A 16,716-nucleotide genomic window follows, 5' to 3' on the forward strand; every position below is an offset into this window, starting at 1 on the left:
ACACTCCAGAAATCAATGCTAGCCCCGGAACATGGACGCACACCGCCGAATTAATGTGCTTTGTGTGGCCGCATACATTCGACTTTATACAGTCTGTTTCCCAAATTCAAATTATATAAATTCGGATTAATCCCGTAGTGTAGACATACCCTTAGAAACCCCCTGAAAGGATTCCTCCCCCTCTTCCTCCTGGTCCTTCTCACTCCTCATTTTGAGCCTATCCCCAGGCTCCTGCCCTGATGCAGACCCTGACTGCCTGCTTGGAAGCTCTCAACCCCCCTCCCCCATGGGCACCCCATGTGCCTGAGCTCACACTTGGGCTCTAGCTGGGCAGGGATTGGACAGAAAGGAGATGGTTCCCACTAAACCCCAAAGAACAGGATCCACGCTCAGCCCAACCCCCAAGTGGAGCTGACAGCCTTGCCCAGCACCAAGTGTTCTCTGTGCCCTGCAAGGGGAATCACAGAGATGCTAGGAGTTATGGATTGATTGACAGCACCCAGACTGCACCCTGCTCCACACACGCTCAGGCTGAGAGCCTCAACTGAGCTACACATTCCCATGCATGCCCAGGCTGAGAGCGCCCACTGGGCTGCTGTCCCGTCCCCTCTCCCCTCCTGGCACGCTGAAAGCACTCACTGGGCTGCATGCCCTGCAGGCTCGCTCAGGCTGAGAGCGCCCACTGGGCTGCCTCCCCACCCCTTCAGGCACATCCAAGCCATGGATTCCATGCTGGCCTGCATCTGTGCAGGGCTGGCTTCTAATGCCAGCCTGTAGCACTCTGCCTGGCGCTGCTCAGGTAGCCAGAGCATTTAGTGCCTTCCTCATCACTAGGTGTCATGGAGACCATAGGCCAGTGGTCTCCAAACTTTTTTGATCATGCACCCCTATCAGTAAAAATTTTTTGAGCACGCCCGCCCAATATATGTATATTTATTTATGTATAAATTATATTCATAAGCTGTACTAATATATTATGTACATTATAAAACATACACAAAAAATAGAAATTAAAAAAGGGTGAGATAAAGATGAAATAAACAATATTTTTAAAATAATTTTTTATTTTATTTTTTTTAATGGTACAAAAAACCTTTTTGCTCTCACAAAAAAAATATTATTATTAATAATATTTTTAGTGAGAGCAATGTGATTGAATATGCTTCATTCTTTCTGAAAATCTTGGTTTAACACTTTGTGATACAGCTATTCAAAGGTCTGGATTAGGGTTAGGGTGCGGGAGGGCGTTCGGGGGGGTGCGGGGTCTGGGAGGGAGTTAGGGTGCGGGAGGGCACTCAGGATGGGGTGCGGGGTCTGGGAGGGAGTTAGGATGCAGGAGGGGGCTCAGGATGGGGGTGTGGGAGTAGGCTCAGGGCTGCGGCATGCAGGAGGTGCAGAACACTTACCTGGGGCAGTTCCTGTTTGGTGAAGGGGGTGTGCAGGTGGCTCTGCACAGCGCAGCGCAGCACCGCCCCCATGGCCGTGATTCTGGGAGCCACGATTCTGGGAGCAGCCTGCTCTCCCCCGCCCCCCGCCCGGCAGGGGCTTTAGGGGCTGCAGGGCCCTGAGCTAAGGGGGCTCCGGGGCTGGCCTGCAGCTCTAAAGCCCCTTTTGGAATGCGGTCCTGAGTCCTCCGGCCCGTGGAGGAGCATGGGCAGCCGCACAGCCAGTGGCCGAAAAGAAGCAGTGCTTTCCCCTTCAAAGCGCCACTTCTCTCCAGCCAGCTTTGAAGGGGAAAGCACCGCTTCTTTCTGGGGTGCCCTTAGCCCAGGGCCCTGCAGCCCCTAAAGCCCCTGCGTTCCGGGTGGCCAGCCTGCCCGGTGAGGGGGCAGCTTCCCCGGTCGGGCTCCTGCAGCATGTCACACCCTGGAGATGCAGATGGAGTCAGACTCTGCCCTGGCCTTGAACTCACCACCCACATGGAGCCCCTCCCCCTGCCGCGCCATCACCCCTGGAGACGAGTCAGGACCCAGGAGTGGAGGCTGACCTCTGCAAGGGCCAGGCAGCAGGCAAGGCCCATCCCAACTCATATGCTGCTCCTGCAACTCTTGGGCCTGGGCATGTGCAAGGCTGGAGAGTAGGGAAGGTGGGGCTGACCTTTTAGTGCCCTGCTGTGGGTGGCCAAGGCCCTGACTCTGGGCCCTCTGTGCCCGCAGTGCCCCCCCCCCAGACCTCACATGGGCAGAGGTGACTCACTCCCTGGGGCCTGCTGTGCCCTTTCTCCAGGGGCAAGTGCAACCCCTCTCCCTCCAACAGTTGTGTGGTGGGGGAACCATTTGTGATCCCATACCCAGGTTTTAAGGGCGGCATCTCTGGGTCAGGACCTCAACCTGGACTGGGCAGAGCCTTGCCCAGGCTCCCCAATACCAGGCCCTCAGGGATGTTTCCCTCCCACCATCTGAGAAACCCACCACAGCCCTTTCCTGACCTTCCCCAGTTACTGCCCAGCCCTTCCCCAAGGATCCTGCCTTCTGGCTCCGAAACACATATTTCCCCAACTCCCCACCCCAGCCAGTACCCCAGCCAGCCATACCCCCTACCCCAGCCACCATCTGCATGTAATGGATGTACATTACTCCTGCCCCAGCTGCTCTGCAGGGGCAGTGGGCAGGTTGGAGTGTGGAGACCGTGCTAGGGTTAAGAGTATGCCGAGGCCATGGGGGCTGAGGAGTGGGTGGATACTCTCGCTGGGTGAGAGCATGAGGGATGGCGGGGGAGCAGGGAAATACCATTGTGAAGATTGAAGGTCTAGTCTATCTGGGGGTGCAGAGAGACACCCTGGCATCCCTTCAGCCTGTGGAGACAGGCTGCGAGTGGCTTGATCTTACGAAAGAGGAATCTCAGCTATACAGCTGGGGCCAGGCCTTGGGATAAGCTAGCCTGCAGCAGAGAGGTGAATGCCTTGTGAGGTAAGCTAAGGCTCTAGAAAGCATGCCATGAGTTTGCTTTGTCTGTAACAATCTGTTTCCAATATCTCCCTATTATCTAGATCTCTGTTCCTTGTTCTCTTTGTGTTCACTAGGAACATAGGTCAGAGCTGTGTGCTACGTGGACCGGTGATCCTGACCTGAGCCTGGGGAGCTGGTGCGTGCTGGTCCTTTGGGAGTGGAGGAACTGAGAGCTCTGTGAGTGCCCAGTGAAACCATGGCTGGGCACTCCAAAGGGAGGCTCCGAGGACTTGCGGGCTGATGTGCGCCTATCACTACCTGCACAGAGGTCTATTGCCCATTGCCAGCCCCCCCCCCCCCCCACTCATGAGGCAGCACCAGGCCCCATGCGGAGAGGGAGCTGAGATGCACTGAGCGGAGTCATGCAGCTCACACTCAGCACATGGAGCAGTGGCTCAGCCCAGCTAGGGAAGAGAGATTCCGAGACTGGTGCTGAAGGGAAGGGTGGGCAAAAGGGGACAGCAACCGAGGGCAGCAGAGGAGAGGAATCGGTGGGGAATCCATTACCGAAAGGCGCAGCAAGGCAAACAGGGAAGAGCAAGTAAAAGAACGGCCCAGAGTCTGGGATTTCACATCACACCTCTGCTGCAAAACTCCAGCAAGTGGGACACTGGCAGGTCCTCACAGGGCTCGCCTGGGGGTTGGTTCCCTTTTTTGATAGAAGATGTCTTTGTTCATCATTCTCCGCCCAGCTGGCAGCAGGGGCTGTGGTGTGGGCCATGCATGCAGTTGTTCCAAAGGGTTCCTCCCTTTGGAGACACCCCACTCCACACACTTTCTGCTCTGAAACCGCCCTAGGGGCACTCGGTCGCTCACACTCAGTGCTGTGAACATACTCACGCCACTATGCCAGCCCACGCATGGCGATTTAAACAGCTGTGGACCTCAGCCCTTGGTGAGGAGGAGTTTCCCCAGCTGTGGGCAGAATAGGGTTGCCACCTTTCTAATTGCCAGGCCCTGTATCCTGCCTGCCTCTACCCCAAGGCCTAAACCCTGCTCCTCCTCTTCACCGGAGGCCACGCCCCTGCCCCACCTCTTCTCTAAGGCCCTCCCCCTGCTTCACCTCTTCCCCCCAAGGCCCCACCTTGCTCCACTTCTTCCCTCAAGGCCCTGCCCCTTCTCTGCCTCTCCCCCAGGCCCCGCCCCCTTCTCCACTGCTTCCCCCCCAAGGCCCCATCCCATCTCTTCCCCCAAGGCCACGCCCCCGTCACTCGCTCCTCTCTCCCTGACTCCTGCTGGATCTCTCAAGGAGCCTGCCTGCAGGGAGGAGGTAGCCCCAGCTGAGCAGGGACTGGCATGGGTTAATGACCCGGCACCTCCCCCACACCCTGCGGTAAAGAACGGTTACTTACCTTCTGTAACTGTTGTTCTTCGAGATGTGTTGTTCACGTCCATTACACATTAGGTGTGCGCGCGCCGCGTGCACGGACGTCGGAAACTTTTTCCCTTAGCGGCTCCCGTCAGGCCGGCAGGGCCCCCTCCTTCCCGCCAGAGCGGCGCCCCGCTCCAGGGTATATATATCCCTGCCGACCCGACCCCTCCGGTTCCTTCTTGCCGGAGACTCCGACAGAGGGGAAGGAGGGTGGGAAGTGTAATGGACGTGAACAACACATCTCGAAGAACAACAGTTACAGAAGGTAAGTAACCGTTCTTTCTTCTTCGAGTGATTGTTCACGTCCATTACACATTAGGTGATTCCCAAGCTTACCATTGGAGGTGGGTAGGAGTCAAGGTACAACTGACTGTAGCACAGCCCGGCCGACCATCGCGTCCTCTCTGGTCTGATGATGGATCGCGTAATGGGCTGTGAACGTATGCACGGACGACCAGGTGGCCACCTTACAGATCTCCTGGATAGGGACCTGCGCCAAGAAGGCCGTTGAGGACGCTTGGGCCTTAGTCGAGTGGGCCCGGATCTCTGGGGCCGGAACATTGGCGAGCTCATAACAGGTGCGTATACAATGCACAATCCATGCCGACAAGCGCTGTGTTGAGATAGGCAAGCCTTTCATACGTTCCGCAATAGCAATGAACAGCTGAGGTGTTCTGCGGAACGACCTGCCCCGATCCAGGTAGAATGCCAACGCCCTTCGAACATCCAGGGTATGTAGGCTGCGGTGGTGAGGGTCCGTATGGGGTTTTGGAAAGAACACCGGTAGGCAAATGTCCTGCCCCATGTGAAACTGCGATACCACTTTTGGAAGGAATTTGGGGTGCGGCCTTAGTTGCACCTTATCCTTATGGAACACTGTATAGGGTGGTTCCGAAGTGAGGGCTCTCAATTCCGATACCCTTCTGGCCGACGTGATGGCCACAAGAAACGCCACCTTCCACGAGAGGTGCGTGAGGGAGCAAGTGGCTAGGGGCTCAAAGGGGGGACTCATGAGTCTTGTTAGGACCAGGTTCAGACTCCACGCCGGGACAGGCGGGCGCGAGTAGGGAAATACCCTTTCCAGCCCCTTGAGGAATCGGGCCACTGTGGGGTTGGAGAACACTGACACCCCCAACTCTCCCGGATGGAAAGCCGAAATGGCGGCTAAATGCACTCTAATCGAGGCGGGCGCAAGCCCTTGATTCTTGAGGTGCAGTAGGTAGTCCAAAATCGATGGAACTGAGGCTTGTAAAGGCTGTATGCGCTGAGGCTCGCACCAGTGGGAGAACCTTTTCCATTTTGCCAGGTAGGTCGCTCTTGTAGAGGGCTTCCTACTATTAAGGAGGATTTGTTGAACCTGGTGAGAGCACCTGTGTTCTGCAGCGTTCAGCCAGAGAGATACCATGCCGTGAGATGTAGCGAAGACAGGTTCGGGTGGAGTAGGCGACCTTTGTCTTGTGTGACTAGGTCGCGATGGAGGGGGAAGGTGATTGGGTCGGATATGGACAATTCCAGCAGGGACGTGAACCAATGCTGGCGTGGCCAGGCCGGGGCTATGAGTATGACTGTCGCCCTGTCCCTGCGGGTCTTGAGGAGAACCTTGTGTATGAGTGGGAACGGAGGGAAGGCATACTTCAGGCTCCCTCCCCACGGGATCGTGAAGGCATCCACTAATGATCCCTGGCTGAGGTTCTGGAATGAGCAGAACTGAGGGCATTGACTGTTGTCCCTGGTGGTGAATAGATCCACCCGGAGAAAGCCCCACCTCCGGAAGATCGAATGCAGGACGTCTCGCCTCAACGTCCATTCGTGCATTCGGTAGGATCGGCTGAGGCGATCCGCTAAGCCGTTTTGGATCCCCGGAAGATACGTCGCGATGAGGTGGATCGCATGGGCTATACAGAAGTCCCATAATTGGAGTGCCTCGCGACAGAGGGGAGAAGACCGGGACCCGCCCTGCTTGTTTATATAGAACATGGCGGTAGTGTTGTCCGTCAGGACTGCCACGCTGTGACCTTCTATGGTGGCGTGGAAGGTCTGACAGGCGAGGCAAACCGCTCTTAGCTCCTTCAGATTGATGTGAAGCAGCTTGTCTTCTCCGGACCATAGCCCCTGGGTCCGAAGTTCCCCCAGGTGCGCTCCCCAACCCAGGTCCAATGCATCTGTTACCAACGTCAGAGTGGGCTGTGGGGCAGCGAAGGGGATCCCTTCACAGACCTGTTGTTGATCGAGCCACCAGCGGAGCGAGCCCAACACCTGGCTTGGGATCGTTACTACTTGATCCAATGGGTCTCTGTTGGGGCGGTACGTTTGTGCGACCCACAACTGTAAAGGCCGAAGCCTTAGGCGAGCATGTCTGACCACGTGTGTGCAAGCTGCCATATGCCCCAGGAGCTGCATACAATACCTTGCCGTTGTCGTGGGGAATTTTTGGACTGAGCTTACGGCCCTCTGAATTGCCAGGAACCGTGCCTCTGGTAGGCTTGCCTGCGTGGCCACCGAGTCCAGGGTCGCACCTATGAAGTCCAGTCTCTGTGTGGGGACTAACTTGGACTTGGGCACATTGACCCACAGGCCGAGCTTGTCGAACGTCTGCAAGGCCAGCGACACGTGAGATCGGACCTCGGCCTCCGACCTGCCCGCGAGAAGCCAATCGTCCAAGTATGGGAACACGCGCATCCTTCTCTTTCGAAGGAAGGCTGCTACCACGGACATGCATTTTGTGAACACTCGTGGTGCTGATGCCAGGCCGAAGGGCAGGACCGTAAATTGGAAATGGTGCTGGTTGACCACGAAGCGCAGGAACCGCCTGTGGGCCGGATTGATTGCGATGTGAAAATAGGCATATTTCATATCGAGGGCAGCGTACCAATCCCCCGGATCCAGGGATGGGATAATAGTTCCAAGGGAGACCATACGGAAGCGCGCTTTGATCAGAAACTTGTTTAGATCGCGCAGGTCCAAAATAGGACGGAGGCCCCCTTTTGCCTTGGGGATCAGGAAGTATCTGGAGTAGAATCCTTTTCCCTTTAGGTCTGGTGGGACCTCTTCTACTGCTCCAGCAGCGAGAAGGGTCTGTACCTCCTGCGTGAGAAGTTGCTCGTGAGAGGGGTCCCTGAAGAGGGACGGGGAAGGGGGATGGCAGGGAGGGGGCGAGGAAAACTGGAAGGTATAGCCCGCCTTCACTGTGCGCAGGACCCAGCGGTCCGATGTTATGCGCGACCATGCCCGGTAGAAATGGGACAGGCGGTCTTTGAAATTCAGAGGAGGATCCGGTATAGAATGTGGTACGCTGTCCTCGGGCGTAGCTTCAAAAGCCTGGTTTATTCCCTGGCTGCGGCTTGCCCTGGCCGTGACTCTGGCCCTGGTTAGGCGTATTGTTACGTCTCCGCCTGTTATCCCTGCCTCGACGGCGGTATGGTTCGTGCTGGGGGCGAGGGTGGTATTGCCTTTGCGGTGGCTGGGGTTTAAAGGGCTTACGCTGCGTCACCGGAGTGTGCATACCCAACGACTTAAGGGTTGCTCGCGAGTCCTTAAGGCTATGTAGCCTGGCGTCCATTTGGTCGGAAAACAAGCCCGAACCTTCAAACGGGAGGTCCTGCAGCGTGGTCTGCACCTCTGGCGGGAGACCTGAAGCCTGCAACCACGCCGAACGCCTCATCACGACTCCTGACGCAATTGTTCTAGCCGCAGCGTCGGCTGAGTCAAGGGAGGCCTGCAATGAGGTCTAGGCCACTGCCATTCCCTCATCCACCAGGGCCGTGAACTCCTGATGCGCGTCAGGTGGGAGGGAGTCCTTAAACTTGGCAACTGATGCCCAAGAGTTAAAATTGTGCCTGTTTAGAATCGCCTGTTGATTGGCAATCCTCAGTTGGAGGCCCCCAGATGAATAGACTTTCCTCCCGAACAAGTCCAATCGCTTAGCTTCCTTGCCCTTGGGGGCAGGAGCTTGCTGGCCATGACGCTCTTTCTCGTTGACCGCCGAGACCACCAGCGAACATGGGGACGGGTGTAAAAAGAGGAAGTCAAACCCTCTAGATGGGGCGAAGTATTTCCTCTCCACGCCTCTTGCAGTCGGTGCACTGGAGGCCGGCGTTTGCCACACCGTCTTATAGTTGGACTGTACTGTCCGTATAATCGGGAGAGCGACTCCGGGCTCAGGATATCGACCATGGGGTCGTCCTGTTCTACAGTCTCCTCCGCTTGCAAGCCCAGATTGAGGGCTACCCTGCGAAGCAGGTCTTGGTGTGCCTGATGGTCAATCGGGGGAGGGCCGGACACCAGTGTGCACGCTACTGCCTCGTCTGGTGAGGAGGAAGAGGTCGGGGCCTTCTGCCCATCCTCATTGTCCTGCAACCCGGCATCAGCCAGTTGTTCCTCTGGGGCCTGACCCGCAGCGTGGGACTGGGACGGCACCGTACTCGGTGCCGAGTCCACACCTTCCCGCTCCGGTGGTCTAGAGACTGTTGCCTCCCTATACGATGGCGGGCGGTGCCGCGGGGAGCGGGATCGGTACCCCGATGGCCCGGATCTCGAGGCCCTCGATGGGGGCCCTTGCTGGTGGTAGGCCCAGGGTGTCCAGAATGGCCATTGGCTCGGTTGGCCCCAGTGGGACTGACCGTAGTCCCTGCTGGACTGTGACCTATGAGCATACCCGCCGTACCGGTCTGAGTCAGTCCCCGAGACCACGGACGGTGACCTGGAAGGCCACGGCAGAGCCGTAGGATGGTGCCGGTCCGGGTTTGGGGAGTAGCGCCTCCGCGACCAGGACCTGGAATAGCGTCTCGCCGACCTGGACCTGGAACGGTGCCGGTGATCACGGGACCGGGAACGGCTACGGCTGGTCGGCATCGGGTAACGTACCGCCGACACTTCGCGGTGCCGACTCGTGCTGGGTTGCTGAGTCAGTGCCGACCGCTTGTTGAAGCCCGACTGCTGCGGTGCTTCCTGCGCCGAGGGCAACCGGGAGTCCACCGAGGCGGAGCTCAACCGGGACCGGTTCCTGGAACGGTGCCGAGACGGCGACCGTGATGGGCGCACCATCGCTGGCTTGCCTCTGTGCGGCAGCTTCGGCGGAGCATCCTCAGCGCGTGTCGGGGCCTCGATGGACAATGCAATGAGGTCCTTAGCTGCCTCAAACGTGTCCGGAGTGGAGGGCTGTTCCAAGAGCTCCTCCAGCCCTTCATCCTCACTCGACGCGCCCATCCCGGGGCTCGACGGGCCTTTCGGCACCGGAGCCACTACCGGGGTCTGTGCTGGGGCCGTACCGGCCTTAGGGGCACTCGAGGTCTTCACCGGTGCCGCCCTCTTGTGCGGGGAGCGTCCTCGGGCCTTAGATTGGCCCTTCGCCTTTGCCGGCGAAGACGACCGGCGTCGTATATGTCCCCGTTGGGTCGGTGCCGTGGGCTTCAGGTGACCCGCCAGCGCCGGTTCCCGCACCGATGCCGGGGCGCTCCGCACGGAGGCAGACGGTGCCGCCGAAGTGGAGGGCTGTAATGCCGTCTCCATGAGCAGCTGCTTAAGGCGAAAGTCTCTTTCTTTCTTAGTTCTGGGCTTAAAGACCTTGCAGATCTTGCAGCGCTCTTTCTGGTGAGCCTCCCCCAGGCAACGAAGACACGAGGCGTGGGGGTCGCTCAATGGCATAGGCATGCGGCACGTGGCACAATTAGGTTGACTTAACTATGGGCAAGTCTACACTACAAAATTAAGTCTACCTAAGTTACGTCAATCAGTTTTACATGTCCACACTACGCTCCTTGTGTCAGTGGTGCGCGTTCTCACCAGAAGCGCTTGTAACTGCCAGTGTGGGACATTGTGGGATAGCTTCTGAAGGCAGCAACAGTTGAAGTAAGTAACACAGTGTCTACACTGACTCTGCGTCACCCTAACTACATTGACATAAACGCTACGCCTCTCGTGGAGGTGCAGCTATTAAATCAGTGTAGTGTGCAATTACATCAGTGGGAGCTACCTTTTAGTGCAGGCGCTTACAGAGTGAGGTTGACATAAGCTGCCTATATGAAAAACCTAAAACTCTGAGTGGCACAGTTAAGCCAACCTAACCGGCCATGTAGACAGCACTAGGTTGATGGAAGAATTCTTCCGTCAACCTAGGCATAGCCTCTAGGTTTGCTCTCCAAGCAGACTGACACATGGGGGGTGGGGTGGGGGGGATGTTGTGGCATCGCCTAGCTGTCTGAGCATTATTAAATGCTCATTAAAAACGATTAGCTGAAGCCAACCCCCTATCAAAGGAGAATCCCAGAGAATCCAGTCACCAGGATGTTGACATTTAGCAACCATACCCCAGAGGGAGAGGGATTTCTCCACCTCTCAGCAGGGAAGCTGAGCAAAAAGCCTAGCTGGAGAACAAAGGACGGAGAGGTGGGGGAGAAGTGCTTGCTCCTGGAGGAAGCTGGGAGCTCTCTTACCCGGGAACTAAGGAGATCAGACAGAGACCAACAGAGCCCGGACCTGGGCTCACTACAGATCGTCTGGGCTCTGGGCTGACCAGAACGGTCTATGCTTTAACTTTCCTGTCTCTGTGCTAACCTACGGACTGTCAATGCTGTGTTCCAGCTGACAGATCAGTCAGACTGTTTTGGAAACGCTCTGTGAGTGTCCCTGTAAACACTGGCTGGGTGCATCAAACCCTGCAAAGTGGACACGTCTCTCCCAGGAGTCTGGCTTAATTGGACTCGGTGAGAAGAGCTCACCGTGTGAGGCAGAAGCAGGGCTGGCTCCAGGCACCAGTGCAGCAAACTGGTGCTTGGGGCGGCCCATGGAAGGGGGCGGCATGTCCGGGTCTTTGGTGGCAATTCGGCGGCAGGTCCCTCAGTCCCTCTCGGAGGGAAGGACCCGCCACTAAATTGCCACCGAAGAATGAAGCAACGCGGTAGAGCTGCCGCCGAAGTGCCGCCAATCGCAGCTTTTTTTTTTCCCCCCGCCACTTGGGGCAGCAAAAAGGCTGGAGCTGGCCCTGGGCAGAAGTGCTAGAGCCCAGAGGTTCAGTCCCAGGAGACAGCAAGGCCATGTGGCCAACCCTGAAGGAAGAGGTTCCTGCCAGACACTGTTCCAAAGCTGGGGGTGCAGCACGGATCTGTGACAACGGTACAACCCCAGAAGCAGTGGGGAGCAGTGGATGGTGCACACCCACTAGCAGTACCAGACCACAGGGGACAGAAAGCAGTAGAGAGTACTCACCCAGCAACAGTGCCAGGGCCAAGGCACAGGTTTGGGGAGCTGTGGATGGTAAACACCCAGCAGCACTAGCAGAGTGTCCCGGATCCACAGGACTAGTGCTGTGCCCCCTCCCTCTTCCTTCAGAGTCAGCCATGCGGCCTCACCACCTCCTGAACCTTTGGGCTCCAGCACTCCTGCTCCACACCGTGAACTCTGCTCAGTGAGTCCAACTGAGATAGACTCCTGGGAGAGACTTGTCCACTCTGCAGGGACTAATGTTCCCCTGCCCAGTATTTAGAGTGATCCTCAGAGAGCGCTGTCGGGTTTATTAGTCAGCCAAAACAGAGCATTGGCAGTCCGAAGGTTAGAACAGAGACAGGAAGGTTAAAGCATGGACTGTTCTGGTCAGCCCAGAGCCCTGTAATGAATCCCATGTTCAGTCTCTGTCTGACCTCCTTAGTCAGTTCCCAGGTGAGAGTCCCCGATTCCTTCCAGCAATCAACCCTTACCCCCCACCTCCCACCTTCCCCATCCTTTGTTGTCAAGCTAGGCTTTTTGCTCAGTTTCCCTGCTGACAGGTGGGGAAATCTCTCTCCCTGTGGTCCTTAGTTACTAGGTGTCCATGTCCTGATGACTGGCTTCACCAGTGTCTTCTCTGATTCTCCTTTACTTTGGTGGTGGCCTCAGCCAGTCCTTTTTAATGGCCCATCCCAGCTCAGACAGCTAGGCAACATTCAAACTGATGTTTCTTAGCCTGCCCTGAGAACACTGCTGCACCAGCAACTTCCTAGACATCACAATCAGCTTCAACAATGGAACCCAACAGAAAACCACAGACAAGAAACACAGATCTAGTAGCCACCCCAAACACACCAAGAAATCCTTTCTCTACAGCCAGGCCCTCGGATACTGAGGAATATGCTCGAAGGAGGAAGCCTAGGACACACACCTTAACTCATGTAAAACTGGCTTCACCAACCAAGGACACTCCACCAGAGAAGAAGATCACAGCCTGGAATGGGCCACCAAAATACCACAAGAGAACCTGCTTCAATATAGGGAACAAAACCTTCAGAGCGCACATCCCTAGTTGTCACCTATCATCACACACTGGAACCCAGACGAGGTATTATTAAACAATTACAACCCATACTCAATGGCAAAGTTCCCACTACGTTTTTTTTACATCCATGTGCAGAATTAATTTTGTTATGTGCACCAATATGGAGGTGATGTGTGGTGGGGGTGGGGCCGAGGGGTTCGGAGTATGGGAGGGGGCTCAGGGCTAGGGCAGAGAGTTGGGATGCGGGGGGTGAGGGCTCTGGGGTGGGGCCAGGGATGAGGGGTTTGGGGTGCAGGAGGGGGCTCAGGGCTAGGGCAGGGAGTTGGGGTGGGGGGGGGGGTATGGGCTCTGGAGTGGGGCCGGGGATGAGGGGTTCAGAGTGTGGGAGGGGGCTCAGGGCTGGGGCAGAGGGTTGAGGTGCAGGGGGGTGAGGATTCTGGCTGGGGATGCGGGCTCTGGGGGGGGGGCAGGGATGAGGGGTTTGGGGTGCAGGCTGCTCCAGGGCTGCGGTGGGGAGAGAGGACTCCCCCCACCCCTCTCTTGCTGCAGCAGCCCAGGACTGGGGGAGAGCACCTCTGTCCGCTGTGCGGCCCTTAATAGCCTGCTGCATGGCCGCGCAGCTTAGAGGGAACTTAGCTCAATGGGGATGTTACGGGTCATGGCTCCTTTCCTACCTTCTTCCCTGCAGAAACTGCACAGACTCTAGTTCTTGTTCCTTCACCAGACCCTTTTATTTTAAGTTCCCTCCACCATTTCTACAGCAATCCCTGTGCAACAGTCTATTTACAGCACCAACAACCCTTTTGGCCCTCTCCCCAGGACCTGTGGGGTACAAATGTCTCCCTCCCCTGAGAACCTCAGTGTAACTGGTTTCAACTAGCCCTGGTCCCCTCTCTCTTCCCCGCCCCTGTGGGACTTCCTTCCTGCCTCCTTGTCAGCCCAGCCAGAAGATCTAATTATCTCCCTCAACTTTCTCAAGGGGAACTAATGAACATCGGAGTGATCAAAGGACAGACTCACCTGTGTGCACCCTGCACTCTGTCACGCACCTCCACCCTTGCCTACCGCTGACGGTCCTTCTGCCTCTGGCCCGCCCTTCTCTAGAGGAGGTGCCAGGTACCTCTTTCCTGTGCTCACTCCCAGGGTGATTATCCCCCCTCCACCTACAGAAGTCACATTTTGTGGGTGGAGGACACCCTCATGATTTTGTTTTGACCCACTGGTCTTCACACCAAGGGCAACTCGAGGGTTTAACTCCTCCCTGTCACTCTCTTTGCTTTGGAGTGGGGTCTGTCCTGTCCCCTTCCCATGTTGTTCCTCTGTGCACACTTGCTCTCCTAGTCCTACCCACTTATCTCAGGGCTCCTCTTCTCGAGGCCCTGGTAGTGAACCTTCCGAGAACAGCCCATCCCACTCTGGTATGTCCTGCCTTCCCTTTTCTCCTAATGCCCATTCGGCTAATTCCTCCTTTTTTCCGCTTTCCGCTTGGGAACGTTTGTTTTCCTTTGCCACCCTCGGCTTATATCACGTTGTCTAGGGTTTTCCTGCTCCTCTACTTCACGCCCTTTCTCCATCTTTGACCAGTTCCTTTCTGCCATGGACCCCAACTAACTGCTTTCCTCTTAAAGGGGAAGGGGCTCCAGTCCATCCCTACCACCACTGGATGTGGCAATCTATCCACAATCCCAACCCATTTCCACCTGAACTCTCTCCAAACCTTCAGGGGAATCTCGGCCAATGGGCAGAGCTTTCTCTCCCCATGATGCACTCCAAACTCAGCCTGTCTCTGAGAAGGATCCAGTGTGGCTTTACCACATCTTTCCTAGCCAGCGAACATCCTGATATAGTGTCCACTAGGCCCTTCTCCCATCCCTTCACCACCTTCATTGAGATGGTTGGCATTTTCCTCTGTTGCAGGTCACAGTCCAACCACAACATTATGCCAGTTCCCAGTCCATAGATGGGCAGTCTCTTTTTATAGGCCCTGTCTCCCACATTGGTAACAGGTAATTTCCAGCCTCCCTGGAGTGGGTTCTCTGTAGGCTTCATCCCTACCACTTCTCCAACCCTCTTTCCTCGCTCGAGCCTGTTAAACAAATGCGCACCCTTGTGGGGAAAATCTGCTTCCTCAAACTCTTTTGTGTGTTTGACCGCTGTCTCCAGGATTGTGGGTTGGTGCCTCCTCACCAAGACACGAGTGTTCTCTGGAATGCTTTGTAGAAATTGCTCCAGGATATGGCGTCCATGATTTCACCCACAGTCTGCGTGCCTGGCTTCAACCAGAAGGTAGCCCAATCAGTTAACCTTTGGGCACATTTCCTGGCCCGTACATCTCCAGCCTATCTAACAGCCCAAAACATCTGCCAATATTTCTCTGTAGACAATCCCACTCGGACAAGCATGGCTGCCTTAACGACATCAAAGTCCTTGGTCTGTCACCCAAGACCATGCAGGCCACTTGAGCTCCCCCGCCAAATTGGGTGCTAACGGGGGGGGGGCACATTCCTCTGTCCCAGCCAGCTCCCATTGCTACCCTCTCAAATGTCATTAAAAAGCATTGGGGTCAGCGGCAGGTCCCATTTTACACAGGCCGACCCCCAGGCTCCAGTTACCGTTCCCCGTACCAGGACTCACCAGTGTCTGAAGCAACTGCTGCTGCACTTGTGCTTGCTCCCTGATAAATTTCTGCAAGCTCCTCTGTTGCTTTGCTTGTCAGGCCAGCAGGGATTGTCTCTCCAGCTGGTGTGCCTGTTGGAAAGATTGCATGCTCTGTTGCAGCTTCTTCTGCTGGTCCACCAACCACTGCAGAGTCTGCTCCATCTTACGGGTGCCAAATATTTGCAGCAGCCTCCCCCGTGTCTCTCAATCGCCACAACTGGGGGAGTCAAGATCCTGGACAAGCGCCCACATGTCACGGGGCATGGCTCCTCTCCCACCTTCTTCCCCGCAGAAACTGCATGGACTCCAGTGGTTGTGCCTTCACCAAACCCTTTTATTTTAAGTTTGCTCCACCATTTCTACAGCAATCCCTGTGCAACAGTCCATTTACAGCACCAACAGCACTTCTGGTCCTGAAGGGAACAAGGTCTCCCACCCCTGTGGTCTCAGTGTAACTGGGCTCAACTAGCTCTTGTCTGGTCTGGTCCCGTCCCATCCTGTTTCCCTCTCCTCCCCCCATCGGACTTCCTTCTTGGCTTCCCATCCCGTCCATCCATCCAGTCCGATTCTCTAATTACCTCCCTAAGCTTTCTCAAGGAGAACTAATTTACATCGGGTGATCAGAGTGCAGGCTCACCTGTTCTCACCCTGCACTGTCACAGGGGACCACAGCCTGAAAGAAACCCTTCCTAAACCCCCTCTTCTGGCCTTCAAACAACCCACCTGCCTCACCAACTCATCATTAGAAGCAAGCTCCCCACAGACCAGGACCCACCAGCGGCATCAGAACCTGCCAGAACAACAGATACAAAATTTGCAGACATAGCATCACTGCTATGATGATCAATAGCTCCCGCAACATACCTTTCAAGATCCACAGATCCTAGAAGAGCTATCCCAACACGTGTTGTACCTCGTCTAGTGCACTAAATGCTCCAATAACAATTCTGAGGGTGAAATGAGACAATCACTGTGCTCTCAAATGAACTCACACTGAAAAACGCTAAAAGACAAAAACACCATAGCACCTGTGGGCAAATGCTTCGAAAAGTGATCACTCTAACCTGGCCTCTCAGTTCTCATCCTCAAAGGAAACCTGTACAACACCTTCAAAAAATGAGCCTAGGAGCTTAAATTTATAAGTTTGCTAGACACTAAAAATCATGGACTTAATAACGACAGTGGATTGATGGCTTATTACAACAATCTTTAACCCACACACCCCCTTTTTAGTCCTATGACTGCAGTGGCTAAATAATCGGTTCCAATTTGTACTTAGCTGTGCCACTCTGAGAAGTTTTCCCAGATCTGAAGAAGAGCTCTGTGTTAGCTCAAAAGCTTGTCTCTCTCACCAACTGAAGATGGTCCAATAAAAGATGTTACCTCACCCACCTTGTCTCTCTGAGAGCAAACAGTCCTTTCTACCCGCACTCGGTAATCATGTGAAACTCAGGGGAAACTGATGCCCACATAGGAGTTATACAAATACAGAA

At 55.6% G+C, this 16,716-nt stretch overlaps 1 protein-coding gene across 5 annotated transcripts in view; it reads right to left on the minus strand.

Moving 5' to 3' along the window:
* Positions 1 to 16,716, minus strand: part of CADM3 (cell adhesion molecule 3) — a 116,154-nt gene that overhangs the window by 45,462 nt on the left and 53,976 nt on the right. For 4 of the 5 annotated variants that reach the window (XM_034756327.1, XM_034756325.1, XM_034756324.1 and 1 more), the window contains one exon: positions 15,200 to 15,313. The exons of the other annotated variant lie outside the window; for it this stretch is intronic. In XM_034756327.1, coding sequence (XP_034612218.1) covers positions 15,200 to 15,313 — 114 coding nt within the window. The remainder of the gene's footprint in view (positions 1 to 15,199; positions 15,314 to 16,716) is intronic. 5 annotated transcript variants of the gene reach the window in all.

The sequence above is a fragment of the Trachemys scripta genome, chromosome 24 (genome assembly GCF_013100865.1).
Source record: "Trachemys scripta elegans isolate TJP31775 chromosome 24, CAS_Tse_1.0, whole genome shotgun sequence".
Classification (NCBI taxonomy): domain Eukaryota; kingdom Metazoa; phylum Chordata; order Testudines; family Emydidae; genus Trachemys; species Trachemys scripta.